A 14,694-nucleotide genomic window follows, 5' to 3' on the forward strand; every position below is an offset into this window, starting at 1 on the left:
TCAACACACATTCATGGAGTGCCTAACACGGAACTCCTATGTGAAGAATGGAGGGCATCAAGGGACGCAAAGCACCCAATTCCAACATTACTGGGCTCTCAATCTAGCAGTGGGATGAGTCAAATCTACAGGTGAGTGACTGCAATGGTAAGTCTAGTTCTATTAATGTATATTTATGAAATAATACGATCCAATAGCTTGAAAGAAGAAATGACCACAGGCAAGGCTTCAAGAAGGAGGCAGCATTTCTGGGAGGACTTGGAAGAATATAAATTTGACAGGAGTGAGGACGCCATCCAAATGGAAAGAACACTATGAGCAAGGGAACGGAGCCTGGGGTAGAACATACAGCAAGCACATCTGGGGATCAGCACATAATCCTGTTGGCTGAAATACGTCAAAGTACTGCTTTCCATTTATTTTCCACTAATACAATTCAAACCTCAAATAGTGAACATCTTTTGATTTTTCCTGCCCAGCACCCATTTCCCCTTCCTCCGGTAGCAGCATCTTGGGTTTCCTTTGCAGAACCAATCCTTTTCCCATCTCAGTTCATGTGATCAGGATATGGCTAAATCCTACTTACCCTGAGGCTGGGGAGGTGACCTAGGTCTGCCAGTCAGTATCCTCCATCCCTCAACCAGAGTGACTGATTCAGAGATGAACACACAGTACAAGCTAGGCAATGAGGCTCAAATCCAAAACGTTGCTCAAACTATTTGGAAAGAGAAGCTGTCTTCCCTCTAGGCCAGATAAAGCTAAGGTAAGAAACTGAAAGAGCCTTTTCTGGGGAAAAGAACCAGCCCAATAGGAAAAAAGCAAAACAGCCCAGCCAGAAGACCTCAGAGTGAAGCCCTTGGAAGATAAGTTCCACACATGGGCTCAGAGCTCCCAACAAAATTTTTAGTGCCTCACTCTTAAACATGTCAGGCAGCCAAGGACCACCAAACTGTTGAGGAATGCGTTTAACATGAGACCCAAATAAAGAGAGTAAAGAGCAACCTGGAGAAAGCAGAAACTACAGAGAGAGAAAAAATATTTTAAAGTATATTTCAGTCATACCCTAATAGAGATCAACAAGATGTGACAGAATGGCTAAAATTGAAGAGACTGACAATACCAAGTATTGGTGAGGCCATGGAGAAACTGAAGCCTTCATACTCTGCTGGTATTGCAAATGGTACACTTTGGAAAACAGTTTGGCAGTTTCTTATTAAGTTAAACATATACATCATATGACCCAGCATTCCCACTCCTAAGTATTTATCCATCCAAGACAAAGGAAATCATATATCCCCATAAAGAACTTGTTCATAAAGCTTTATAGCAGCTTTGTTTTATAGTAGCCAAAACGTAAAAATAACCCTAATTGTATCAACTGGTGAATGGATAAACAATATGTAGTACATCCTTACTATGGAATACTACTTAATAGTAACAAGAAATAACTACTGATATATACAACACCATGAAGGCATCTCTAAAACATTATGGTGAGTGAAAGAAGCCTGAAGAAAAAGGCTACATATTGTATGCTTCCACTTATATGGCTTTCTGGAAAAGGCAAAACTGGGGCAGTTGGGGGGGCGTGGTGGACAAAAAGCAGATGAGTGATTGCCAGGGACTAGGGGAAGGAGGAGGGGTAAGACTATAAAGGGCCGCAAAAGAACTTGTGGAAGTGAGAGAAATATTCTATATCTTGATTGTCAGAGTGGTTACATGACTATATATGTTTGTCAATCCTCATGAAACTGTATACCAACAAGGTATCAATTTTACTACATATAAATTATATACCTCAGTAAACCTGACTTATTAAAAAAAGATATGGCATTCATGAAAGATGAATAGGAAGCTATTTTTAAAAAGAGATTATTTGGAAAACAAAAAAAAAAGTTTTGGGAAATTAAAAATATGATATTGGAATGAAAAACTTAATGGAAGGACTTGGAGATAAAGCTGAGGAAATCTCCCAGAAAGTAGCAAAAAACAAAGAGAAGGAAAATGGGTGGTGGGGGAAAGAAGAGGATAATTAAAGGATCAGTCAAGTAGGGCCAATATCTAAACAACAGCCATTCTGGAAAGAAAGGAAAGAGAAAATAATGGAGGAAATCATCCAAGAAGTAATGCAAAAATATTTCCCAGAATTAAAGGACACAAGTTTCTAGATTAAGAGGATCCTCCAAGTTCTCAGCACAATAGAGGAAAACAGTCTCACACTAAGACTCATCATTGTGAAAAGAAGGAACACTGAAGATATGTCAAAGGCCCTAAAAGCCTCCAGAAAAGAACAAAGAAAGATTCCATACCATAGATGAAAAATCAGAACAGCATCAGATTTCTCCAGTTCAGTAGGAATAGCTAGAAGACAATGGAGCAATGCCCTCAAACTTCTGAAGAAAAATAATATCCAACCTAGATTTCTATATCCAGATAAATAGCAATTCAGAGTGAGCACAGAAAAGAGGCATTTTCAGATATGCAATGACTCAAAACATTCACCTCCCATGAGCTTTCTCTCACAGAGTTCCTGGAGAACTTGTTCCAGGAACAAGTTTTGGAACTTGTTCCAAAATGTAGGAGTAAATCAAGAAAGTGGAAGACAAAGGATCCAGAAATAGGAGAGTCAGCATAAGAAAGGGGTAAAGGAAATTACAGGATGATGTTAAGTGGAGATTCCAGGACAACAGCAGCTCACAGAGCAACCAGTGCAGAGCAAAGGAGATCCCAGGTCTCCAGGAAAATGAAGTGAGAGAAGATTTAGACACTGGGAGAATATGAGGGTTAAGAGTGGTAAATACACTTCACAAAACCTAAAGAGTGAGAAAACAGGACAATTACTAATTCCACAGAAGAAGTTGTTCTGTAAGGAAAATATAATTACAGTATTTTGCTTGGTTCAGCAGTGTTATGATAATGTAGACAGTAGATACTGATCTTCCCAAAATGATGATATAATTAGTTTAAGGAGGTGTGCTTGGATTTAGTGACTGGAGAGGGTGAAAAAGAGCTACAACCTCATCTTCCATGGTATGAAGTCAGTAATGCCCCAAACTGAAAAATCAACAAGGAGCATTATATTCATAGTATTCAGTAACAGGAAGATCAATACTTTAAAAAAAAAAACAAAACAAAACACTGAAAGAGTTTTAAAAAAAAAGGTAGCCTCTGAAAAGTAGGAAATTGGGGGAAGGAGTTGGGAATGGATTTTTTCATAATAAACTTTGAACTATTTGACCTTTTAAACTGTGTATGTATCAAAAACAATTTTAATAACTACAGTTTTGCTATCTCCACTCTAACAGGCATAGCCTCAAAACCTTTTGTTCAAGCTTTGTTTTCATTTGCATCAAAAGAGAGAAATTAGAGCCCTGAAGTTTTCCAGAGCATCCCAAATACCTGAACACACACACACTGTATGAATATCTGTAAATCCAGCCTTCCTCTTAATCCCAGAAACCCAACACACATTGAGGTCTCCTTTACCATTTCTTGCCCACCACTTGGTAGGAGAACACGCATTTACCTCCGTGCATGGCATCAATTCGGATCTTCAGTTGGCTGGGCCCAGTCAGCAAACTCTTGATGGCATTAAAGTCAAAGATGGTCCGAAGGAGGTTGAGATAGATATCCACTGGGTCCACTATCTCCACTAAGGACAGGAAAGCAAAAGGAGACCAGTGACTACCCATGAAGGATACTTGGAAGCATAAAAAGGCATGAAATTAGGATCACAATCACATCATAACCCCCACACATTTACGTGGGAAGCGAAGTATCCATTTGCAGACAAAATCACAAATTAAAGCACAATCAAGATGCTGCAAAGTTTGCAGGTGATCAAAAGGTGTCAAAAATCTCAAGTTATAAACTCTTCTTTGCAAGTGAAAAAAATCAACCACAAGAATAAAGTAGTTAAGATAAAACTATGCCTATTGTCGCTACTCCCACCTTCTTTCCCTCCCCCAAACTGCAACACCTCAATGCCAAGAGGCATCTTGGCACACCCGGTTGCCTCTCCTGTGGGGAATGGCCAAAGAATGACTCAACTGGCCTGAAACAAATCAAGAAGTGACCTCCGCAATGACTCCTACTTTTTCCAAATGCCATGGTGCCAGCCAGATCCAGGTTCTGAATTGGCGATGAAGGATATTTTTCTGAGTTTGTGTGAAGTCTCCTGCATGCCCAATCTAGTACCAGTTTCAGGGTGAGTGCCAGATATTTAGAAACCCTCATTAAACACAAATGTTCTCCAGTGTCCTGCACCACCCAATGACCAGGCATCCAAAACAAGTCTTTCCCACTTATTTCACAGATTCGTAAAGCCCAGAATACATCACATTTTTCAACCTTGGCAATCAGTACATAATTAATACTCAGAAAGTACTTTTCCTAGAAGTAATAAATATTTTATTTTAGGCACTAAAATTTGTCCACGAGCCCTGCTTTTTAAATTCGTGGTTAAATTTTGAAACTTATGTATGCTGTTTCTCAAATTTTTCAAAAACATACTACTTTAGAATCCTGAAATACTTAAACCTGCACTAAAGATATTACCAATCCACCTTTAATAATTTTTAGTAAATCCAGGTGCAATATTTGATGGATGAGATTTTATATGTAATATGAAACTGTCCCTTCGTCTAGTCAAACACACGTCTAAAAATATTTTTTCTTGTACTTAAATCAAGGCAGTATGTGTGTCCATTCAAATATAATGTAATTACCGCTTACAGAACACAGATAGTTTTTAATCATCTTTTGATATTTGGAGGATATTAATCTATAAAATAAATTAAAAGTTAATATATATGAACTGTACATCTAAAAATGATTAACATGATGTACTTTATGTTACATATATTTTACCACAATAAAAAATTAATCTATAAAATAAAAGGTTATGGCCTGAATATGTTTGAAGTTTTACTCACTCTACAATTTAGGATAATATTTTTGGCAATTATTTCATTCTGGTTCTTTTCAGAAATTCCTGAACCACTTGGTATTTATAGCAGATAACACACAGTACCAAACAGAAATGTAAAAAACAAGGAAGCAAGTAGAATTCCATGAAAACTGAAAGTTCACATCACATAGTTCATGCTCTTCATCCTTTAAGGTGAAATGTCAAAGACTGACTTGTTTCCAATTAACTCAAGCCTTGCTCAACATTTAAAACATCAAGAACACAGTACATAAATTATCTCAAATAATTATCTCCAAATTCTTCTTGGGAGCCAGGGAATGTCTCTATCTACCTCGTGGTATCTGTAGCATTGTAGAAAACTCATCAAGCTAGCAATGTGGCTGGAGCAGTGGGCCTGAATCTGAGCTCACCAAAGATCTGGGTCTCTTGGACAACAAATACAATTGTGAAGATACCATAAATAAATAAATAAATTTTCTTCCTGATGGTAATACCTGCTTTTTCTTAGTCATCTTATTTGCCAGTCCTTCTAAACATATGTAATCAAGTACATTTAAATCATTTGTTTAACATAAGATATCCCTTGCAGACTTCCCTGGTGGTGCAGTGGTTAAGAATCTGCCTGCCAATGCAGGGGACACTGGTTTGAGCCCTGGTGCGGGAAGATCCCACATGCCGCAGAGCAACTAAGCCCGCGCACCACAACTACTGAGCCTGCACTCTAGAGCTCGCGAGCCACAACTACTGAAGCCCGCACACCTAGAGCCCGTGCTCTGCAACAAGAGAAGCCACCGCAATGAGAAGCCTGCACACCACAACGAAGAGTAGCCCCCGCTCGCCGCAACTAGAGAAAGCCTGCATGCAGCAACGAAGACTCAACGCAGACATACATACATACATACATACATAAATAAAATTTGAAAATAAATAAATTAATTAAATATCCCTTGCTTTTAGTTGTCAAGCGATTGTGCAAGCGTGTGTGTGTGTATGTGTGCACACTCCCAACTAGATTAATAAAATCAGGAACTGTTGCTTCCAATAAATATCACATGGTTTTCAATTAATTTCTGCTCACTAGCTAAGCAAGCAATTGACTCAAAATCTTCCAAGACAAATGTGGCAGAGTTGGCCCAACACTGTGACTCCAAACAGTCCATTTCAAGCTCTTTTCTGTCCCTAAAATACCATGTGGCCATGAGCCAGGTATTTCACCTTTTTAACTAAATTAAATTACTTGTAAAATAAGGATACCATCTTAACACAAACTGGATTTAAGCTTATAGGGGCATTGAAGAAGTAAAAAAGTGTTAGTTTTATTGTTACTTATATGCCCTCTAGGAAGAAGCAATAGGATAATATAGAGCGTGAAAAAATGATATGCATATACATGGCATTAGTGTTGTTATATGGTTCAATATTAATCTACAAATTGAAAGGTTATAATGGAGGACTTAGAAGCTTTATTCATTCTACAATACAGGATAATATTTTTTGACAACTTCATCCCAGTTTTTTAATTCTTGAACCATTTTCCTAAATCCATTTGGTACTTTGTAAATTCCTTTGTAAAATCTCCTAACACGGAGTGTGATATAGAGCAGGTGATCAACAATTGTGCATTGAATCAACATGAACTGCGTGATTCTGGCTTGGAAAAGAAATGCCTACCTTCCATGGGCAATTTTAATAACCCCACTACCTTTTAAGGTCTCTTCTTAATTATCTAAAGTATTTCGGTATGTTCACCTTAATTGCTTAGAAAAGCAAAGACACGTTTTGGCTTCACAGCCTATTCCTGGAACACTGTAAAAGAGTCAGCCATGAAATGTTCCCTATGTCAAAAATGATAGAGAGTTTGGAAGGTCGTTTTTGAAAGTTTGCCAGTTCTAAGTATCTTGGCTGCTCTCATTTCCCTCTGCACCACACTCAGATTACATCTACTTATCAAGTGCCACTCCCGAGATTGATAATTCCATCACTTTCGTGTGTGCTTTTCCCTGAAGAAAAAACCAGAGTCACCCCCATCCACGGAGTTATTCTGATTTCTTCAAAATACAGTTTCTCTGTTACCTCTAAACGGTTTGAATTTGTTCTCCAGGTCAAACTCTTGTCTTCCTAGTCGAGACAGGTCGATTCGTAAATCAGGGCATATGGCGTATTCCTCGATTGTTTTGCTGATCTGATAGATTTTGTCTGAGACGACATCCGGCGCAGGACCTAAAATTCGAAAATAATGCACCACCAAAAATAAATCTGCTTAAAAATTCAATCAGAGGAATGTTAGCTCCTCCTCCACCAAGCAGGAGAAAGATTCATTTGTGCTCTAGACAACAGTCAACAGTTCACAGTTCGATGTGCCTCGATATTTCTTATCTTTCCACTCTGGAGGAAACGTGGCCAGCCTCACCTGTTCCATGTAGGCCACTAACCCACATGTTTGTTTGTTTTAATCCACATTAAACAATGTGGACAGTCTAAACAATGATATGTCTTCCCTAAAAATAGTTGCACACCTGCCAGGGAGACCTGGTTATGTCATCAGCTTTATTCAGGATATGAGACACAAACAGGATATGCATTTGACAGAACTGAGGGATTCCAGATTTTAACTGCAGCTTCCCAAGTGCACCTAGAGAAAGAAAATACGATTTCTACTCCCAGATCTGCTGCCTATTTGATGCATAAGCTGACCAGGGTACATTATTTTCCCCAACTCACACTCTGTAGTGTCTCCCAAGTTTTTAAAGTGAGGTTTAAAATATCTGATGCACTTCTTCACAAGGTCAAGCTGACAGTTAAGGTCAAGTGATAGGCTTTAAATGAACTGAACATGAAATCAATGGTTGTCCTCCTTTAATTTTTCTTTTCTTTTTAATTTTTATATCTTCATGCAAGCAACTTCAGGTTTTTTACAACGAGTTTGGGAATCAAATAAATAAGTAGATTGAAAGATCTAAAACGTAAATAATTGATAACTTTGTGTATTGACCTCACTCACCAGCTATATTATAACTTTCTACTGAACAGAAATTATTTCTTGATTTCTTTTATATCCCAGCGCTTAGAGCTACACTGTCCAATTCAATAGCTGCTAGCCACATGTGGCTCTTGAACACTTGAAATGTGACTAATCAAATTGACATGTGCTGCAATTATAAAATACACATCAAATTTTGAAGAGTTAATAGAAAAATAGAATACATTACATTAAGAATTTTTATAGTAACATGTTGAAGTGATAATATTTTGGATATATTAAGTTAAATAAAATATATTATTCATTTCACCTGCTTCTTTTTACTTTTTTAGGTAGCTACTAGAAAATTTTTAATTACAAATGTGGCTCACAATATATTTCTTTCTTTTTTTTAACATCTTTATTGGAGTATAATTGCTTTACAATGGTGTGTTAGTTTCTGCTTTATAACAAAGTGAATCAACTATACATATACATATATCCCCATATCTCCTCCCTCTTGCATCTCCCTCCCACCCTCCCTATCCCACCCCTCTATGTGGTCACAAAGCACCGAGCTGATCCCCCTGAGCTATGCGGCCACTTCCCACTAGCTATCTATTTTACATTTGATAGTGTATATATGTCCATGCCACTCTCTTCGTCTCAGTTTACCCTTCCACCTCCCCGTGTCCTCAAGTCCATTCTCTATGTCTGAGTCTTTATTCCTGTCCTGCCCCTAGGTTCTTCAGAACCTTTTTTTTTTTTTTTAGATTCCATATATGTGTGTTAGCATATGGTATTTCTTTTTCTCTTTCTGACTTACTTCACTCTGTATGACAGACTCTAGGCCCATCCACCTCACTACAAATAACTCAATTTCGTTTCTTTTTATGGCTGAGTCCATTGTATATATGTGCCACATCTTCTTTATCCATTCATCTGTCGATGGACACTTAGGTTGCTTCCATGTGCTGGCTATTGTAAATAGAGCTGCAATGAACATTGTGGTACATGACTCTTTTTGAACTATGGTTTTCTCAGGGTATACGCCCAGTAGTGGGATTGATGGGTTGTATGGTAGTTCTATTTTTAGATTTTTAAGGAACCTCCATACTGTTCTCCATAGTGGCTGTATCAATTTACATTCCCACCAACAGTGCAAGAGGGTTCTCTTTTCTCCACACCCTCTCCAGCATTTATTGTTTCTAGATTTTTTGATGAGGGCCATTCTGACCAGTGTGAGGTGATACCTCATTGTAGCTTTAATTTGCATTTCTCTAATGATTAGTGATGTTGAGCATCTTTTCATGTGTTTGTTGGCAATCTGTATATCTTGTTTGGAGAAATGTCTATTTAGGTCTTCTGCCCATTTTTGGATTGGGTTGTTTGTTTTTTTGATGTTGAGCTGCATGAGCTGCTTCACAATATATTTCTATTGGACAGTGCTGCCTTAGAGCATAGCACTGTTACCGTCTCCCAAAAAAGGTTCACTGAACACATAAAAAGGAATAATGACCAAACTCATCAAGTTGCATACATTAAATATGTGCCAGTTTTTTATATATCAATTACATCTCAATAAAGAGGGGGGAGCGGGGGAAAGGAATAGCAATAGCACCATTTCAGTGGATGGAAAAGAGCCTAGTAGATTTTACCCACATTTTCTCATATAGGAAAAGTGAAGACCACAAAGAAGTAAACATAGCCCTTCTCAACTTCACTCCTTACCATTTTTTATTCTTTTGCAAAACTTAAAAAGTAAATAGTGTTATTTAGTTTTTGCATTTTTTTAAGCTTGCCAGATGATACATGTCTATCCCTCTGCCTCCCAGGCACCACACTATGTTCTTGGGATGTTTCCATCACATTTTAAAAGTCTCCATCTGAGTTTGTTTGCCAAAGCACACTGATTTCCAAAAGCAACACTGATAACCTCTGAGTTCATCAACATCCTCTGCATCCCTTCACATCTTCCCAGTTCTTGACATCTTCCACTCCAGTGACTTCCCTCTTCATTTTAGTCAATTCCTAGTACAGTCATACCATAAGTATTATTGTCTTTTGATATGCTTCTTGCAAAAATATCAAATTTGAGTATCTTAATCCCACAAATTCCTAATCTTTCATCTACCCTACTTTGTACCCCTGTGAACCTGTTCCTCATTCCTATACTGATGCCCAGCATCACTTGATTACTCCCAGGCCATCGGTCCATTTCATTTCACTGGTCTCTTATCCCAGAAGGACCCTATGGTCTAGCATTTGAGCCTTGCCTTTGTTAGTATAATAGGACAAGCCAACATTTGTTGAAACTTACACATACCACATTTCACATCATATGTGGAATTCAGCATTCACAAAAAGCAGATGAAGTAAGAATTATTAGTATCCTCATTTTCCAAATAAGGAAACTGAAATTGGAAGAGGTGACCTTAACAAAGGTCACATCACTCGTGTGACAGAGGCTGGGTTTGACTCCTAATAGTCTGATGTCAGCTCAGACACTCTTAACAACTACCAGCCCACCTTATGCTCTGCCATGCCCACACTGCCATTCCCCAATCCCATCTGCTCCATTGTTGCTATTCCCATACTCCCCCCATGCATTGCTGAAGGCAGTCATGAAATTACACCAACTGGCTCCCCCAAAGAATGAGACTGCTTAACTTCACCTCGGTCCTCACAACCCCTCAGGAATCCTCAACAAATTTCCCAGAGGACCTTTTAGAAAACATCTCCATTTATCCCCTTCTCTATCCTTTCCCCATTATCTTAGCAAGTAACATTTCCTCTTCTTTTTTTTCAACAGATATAGGCAACTATTTCCCAAAACTTCCACTCTGTACCCTCAAAGTGCTTCTTTCCCCCATCTCTGCCTTCTTACTCAGAAGTTCTACCTACTTCTTGGAATCTAGGTTCCAAATGAGCTCCACAGCTTATGAGTTCTGTGACATTGGACAAGTTTTTTAAACCATGAGGATTAAATGAGAACATGTATGTAAAGTTCTGACTATGAAGCTTGGCACACTGTAATTATTCAAAAAAATCAGTATTTTTATTACTGATTCCTTTTGTCCTCTAGCACCTTCTCCCCTATTTAAAAACATGCTCAGAAAGGTCCTGTCCTCTAAATAATTTAAAAGCAACATAGCTTTAGATGTGTCCTATTTCCCTGGATGTGCCTACTAATTCTATATACACTTCGCTTTTAACTTACGCCATAAGATGTATTTGTATGACACCCAATAGAAGAGATGAATGTCTGCAACTTCAGATGAAGGATAACATGGTAAAACTCACTCTAAGTGGGAAGAAGCCAACTGAATCTCTCTATGCCATCAGGAATGTTAGTCTCATTAATGATGCCAAGACATGTAAACATGAAGAATTAAATGTAAGAGGAAGGACTTTCAACAGAGTTAAAGGCTAAACGATAAGTTCAACCCCCTCCCCCTATTCAGGATATGACTGAACAGGTCTCATAACCTCCTGTAATTTGGTCTACAAAATGGTTATTTAAATAATATCTTCCCCTTTTATGCCTCACAAGTTATCATAGAGATGACTGAGATTCTCTTGCGAGATACGAAGTCAGACATTAATTTAAATGCTTAAATACATTATTTAGTTTGGCAACTTATATATTACATTGCTCTACAAATTGCCATTTTCTGAGCTCATGAAATGTCCTGTGTTATCAGTGTGCAGAACAGCTATGCATTGCATATTTTTTCCTGAAATATTTAGTAGCTGCTGCAAGACTAGATGTTGGCCCTAGGTGTGCTTCTTAGTGAAGCAGGGTTTCTTGAATCACACTTTCAAGAATGAGGCTCTTCATAAGGTGTTTTTTTTAACACTTGATGTGAGTAATGTTCTTTCTTTGGATAATGTCCAAAATGGCTGCAAGGAGGGGGCAATCATGTACTTCCCCTTCAGGACGTGCTATTTTGCCTGGGCCAGGAATGCTTCATAATGGCAACAGTTGTTGGTTAAAATTCAGCTCCCACCCACATATACACGAAGACTCAGTATTCTAGATTAAAAGAGATTTAAGAGACTTAAAAACCAAATGCAGGGGGGTGGGATGAATTGGGAGATTGAGATTGACATATTTACACTACTATGTATAAAATAGGTAACTAATGAGAACCTACTACATAGCACAGGTAACTCTACTCAGTGCTCTGTGGTGACCTAAATGGGAAGAAAATCTTAAAAAGAGGGGATATATGTATACGTATAACTAATTCACCTTGCTGTACAGCAGAAAGTAACACAACATTGTAAAGCAACTATACTCCAATAAAAATTAATTAAAAAAAAAAATAAATAAAATTAAAATTTAAAAAAACAAATGCAATGCATGGTTCTGGGATAAATCTTGGTTTGAACAAAACAGATGTAAATAACATCTGGGGGATACTTGGAAAATTCTGAATACAGATTAGGTTTTAGATGATATTAGAGAATTAGTATTATTTTTGTTAGGTGTGATCATGTAGTTATATAGGAATACGTCTTTATTTTAAAGAGATGTCAGAAATATTTAGGTGCAAAATATCTTCATGCTGTAATTTACCTTAAAATTCTTCAGAGGAAAAAAATAAGCAAAATGGCAAAACAAAGTAATGGATACATGGTATCCATTTATTATCCTTCCTACCTTTATATATGTTCAAAAAATTTTTTAGTTCACCCCTATACACATATCCCACCCTACTAGGACTTCTAAACTATAAATTTCTATAAATATAAGAAAAAGTGAAATAATTCTAGGCATGTCAGTGAGAGAAAGTCAACACTATAGGAAAGAGAGAATGTAGGACTTATGCTAAGGAGTCATCTGTCTGACCATGTGATCTTGAGCAAACAGCCTCTCAGGGCTTTGATTTGTTCACCTATAAAATGACAGGAATGATCTAAATGATTTTGAGGGTCTGTGCCAACTTTAAAATCCAGAGTCCTTCCATGTCAGATAAGCATCAACATTCAACCGTTTCACTGTGCTGAGGAGTACAGAGGACCAAAATGGGTTTGAGACCCCGTTATGCCATTTCCTCGTCATGTCACCCTGGGCGACATGATGCTAAATTTTATGTGTCAAATTGCTTTGGCCACAGAGAGCCCAGATGTTCATTTAAACGTTATTCTGGGTATGTCTGTGAGGGTGTTTCTGGATAAGATTAACATTTGAATCAGCAGACTGAGTAAAGCAGATGGCCCTCCCCAGCGTGGCTGGGCCTCATCCAACCCACTGAAGGACTGGACAGAACAAAAAACTGAGAAAGGGAGAATTCACTCTCCGCCTGACTGTTTCCAGCTGACACACTGGCCCCTCCTGCCTTCAGAACTGGACTCAGACTGGACCTTACACTCTGCTGCTTCTCAGGCCTTCGGACTCAGATCAGAACCATACCATCCATTGGCTCTCCTGGGCCTCCAGCTTGCTGACCAAAGATCTTGGGACTTCGCTGCCTCCATAATCACATGAGCCAATTCCTTATAATAAATCTCTATACAGATCTTCCTCAACTTACAGTGGAGTTATAGTCCGATCAACCCATTGTAAATTGAAAATATTGTAAGTCGAAAATGCATTTAATACACCTAACATCATGGCTTAGCCTAGCCTCAGGACACCGACGTTAGTCAACACTTTTACAAAATCATCTATCACAAAGCCTATTTTATAGTAAAGTGTTGAATATCTCATATAATTTATTGAATGCTTACTGAAACTAAAAAACAGAAATGATTGAATGGGTACAGAACGGTTGTAAGTGTATTGGCTGTTTACCCTTGTGATTGGGTGGGAGCTGCATTCGCTGCCCCTGCCCAGGATCACGAGAGAGAATCATACCACGCACACATTGCTAGCCCAGGAAAAGATCAAAATTCAAAATTCAAATGAAGTAGTTTCTATTGAATGCATATTGCTTTTACACCATTGTAAAGTCAAAAAATCTCTAAATCAAACCATCGTAGGTTGGAGCCCATCTATGTGTCCTATTGGTTCTGCTTCTCTGGAAAACCCTGACTAATACAGGCACCTCACTAGATTTTTCTGAGCCATTTTCTCTCCGCCTTGCTTGTCTACCATCAGTGGGTCACTGTAAGACTATGACAATATAAGAAGAAAGAAATCATGACAATTAAGGCATATTCTGAACCACATACCTCCATTGGCAACATTAAATTTCACTCCAAACTCTCCCCCTGGTCCTCCAGGGCAGTGGCTGGCTGTCAGGATGATTCCACCAGCTGCCTTGATCTTTCTGATAATGCAGGAAACAGCAGGTGTCGACAAGATGCCATTCTGTCCAATAATCAGTCGACCAATCTAGATTAGCCAAGGAAAAAAAATCAAGCCAGTTACATGGGATTGAAGTGCATTTCAATGAGAAAGTGTCCCAGGCTCTGTTAGCACACACTAATCACTTGGCAAAAAGAACTGAGTGGGGTTAAGGTGGGGGGCATGTGTAGGGGGGTGGGAGGAAGGGTAGCTCAGGCGTTGTCTTTCCTTCCCCATGTCTTCAAGACCATTTGGGACACCCACATCTCACAGTCAGTTGTTAACCCGTAAATGGGATCTGCCTCATCGATTTTCAGTAGTTTAAAACACGTGCTTTTGCTGTGCACCTGAAACTAATGACATTGTTAATCACCTATACTCCAATATGAAATAAAAATTTTTTTAATATATTAAAAAAAACACCCACTTCTGATGACCAAAGGGTTAGCTTGAATCACACGAGAAGTTCTTAGTTTGTTACTGGCTTAGAAACCGCACGTGTACATGCTG

At 38.4% G+C, this 14,694-nt stretch overlaps 1 protein-coding gene across 1 annotated transcript in view; it reads right to left on the reverse strand.

Annotated features, from left to right (window-relative positions):
• Positions 1–14,694, reverse strand: part of PGM5 (phosphoglucomutase 5) — a 187,201-nt gene that overhangs the window by 147,948 nt on the left and 24,559 nt on the right. The window contains exons 2-4 of the mRNA XM_082471002.1: positions 14,070–14,232; positions 7,004–7,150; positions 3,527–3,652 (exon numbers count right to left, since the gene is read on the reverse strand). Of these exons, the coding sequence (XP_082327128.1) occupies positions 3,527–3,652; positions 7,004–7,150; positions 14,070–14,232 (436 nt within the window). The remainder of the gene's footprint in view (positions 1–3,526; positions 3,653–7,003; positions 7,151–14,069; positions 14,233–14,694) is intronic.

Source organism: Balaenoptera physalus (genome assembly GCF_965194825.1).
Source record: "Balaenoptera physalus genome assembly, chromosome: 7".
Lineage (NCBI taxonomy): Eukaryota > Metazoa > Chordata > Mammalia > Artiodactyla > Balaenopteridae > Balaenoptera > Balaenoptera physalus.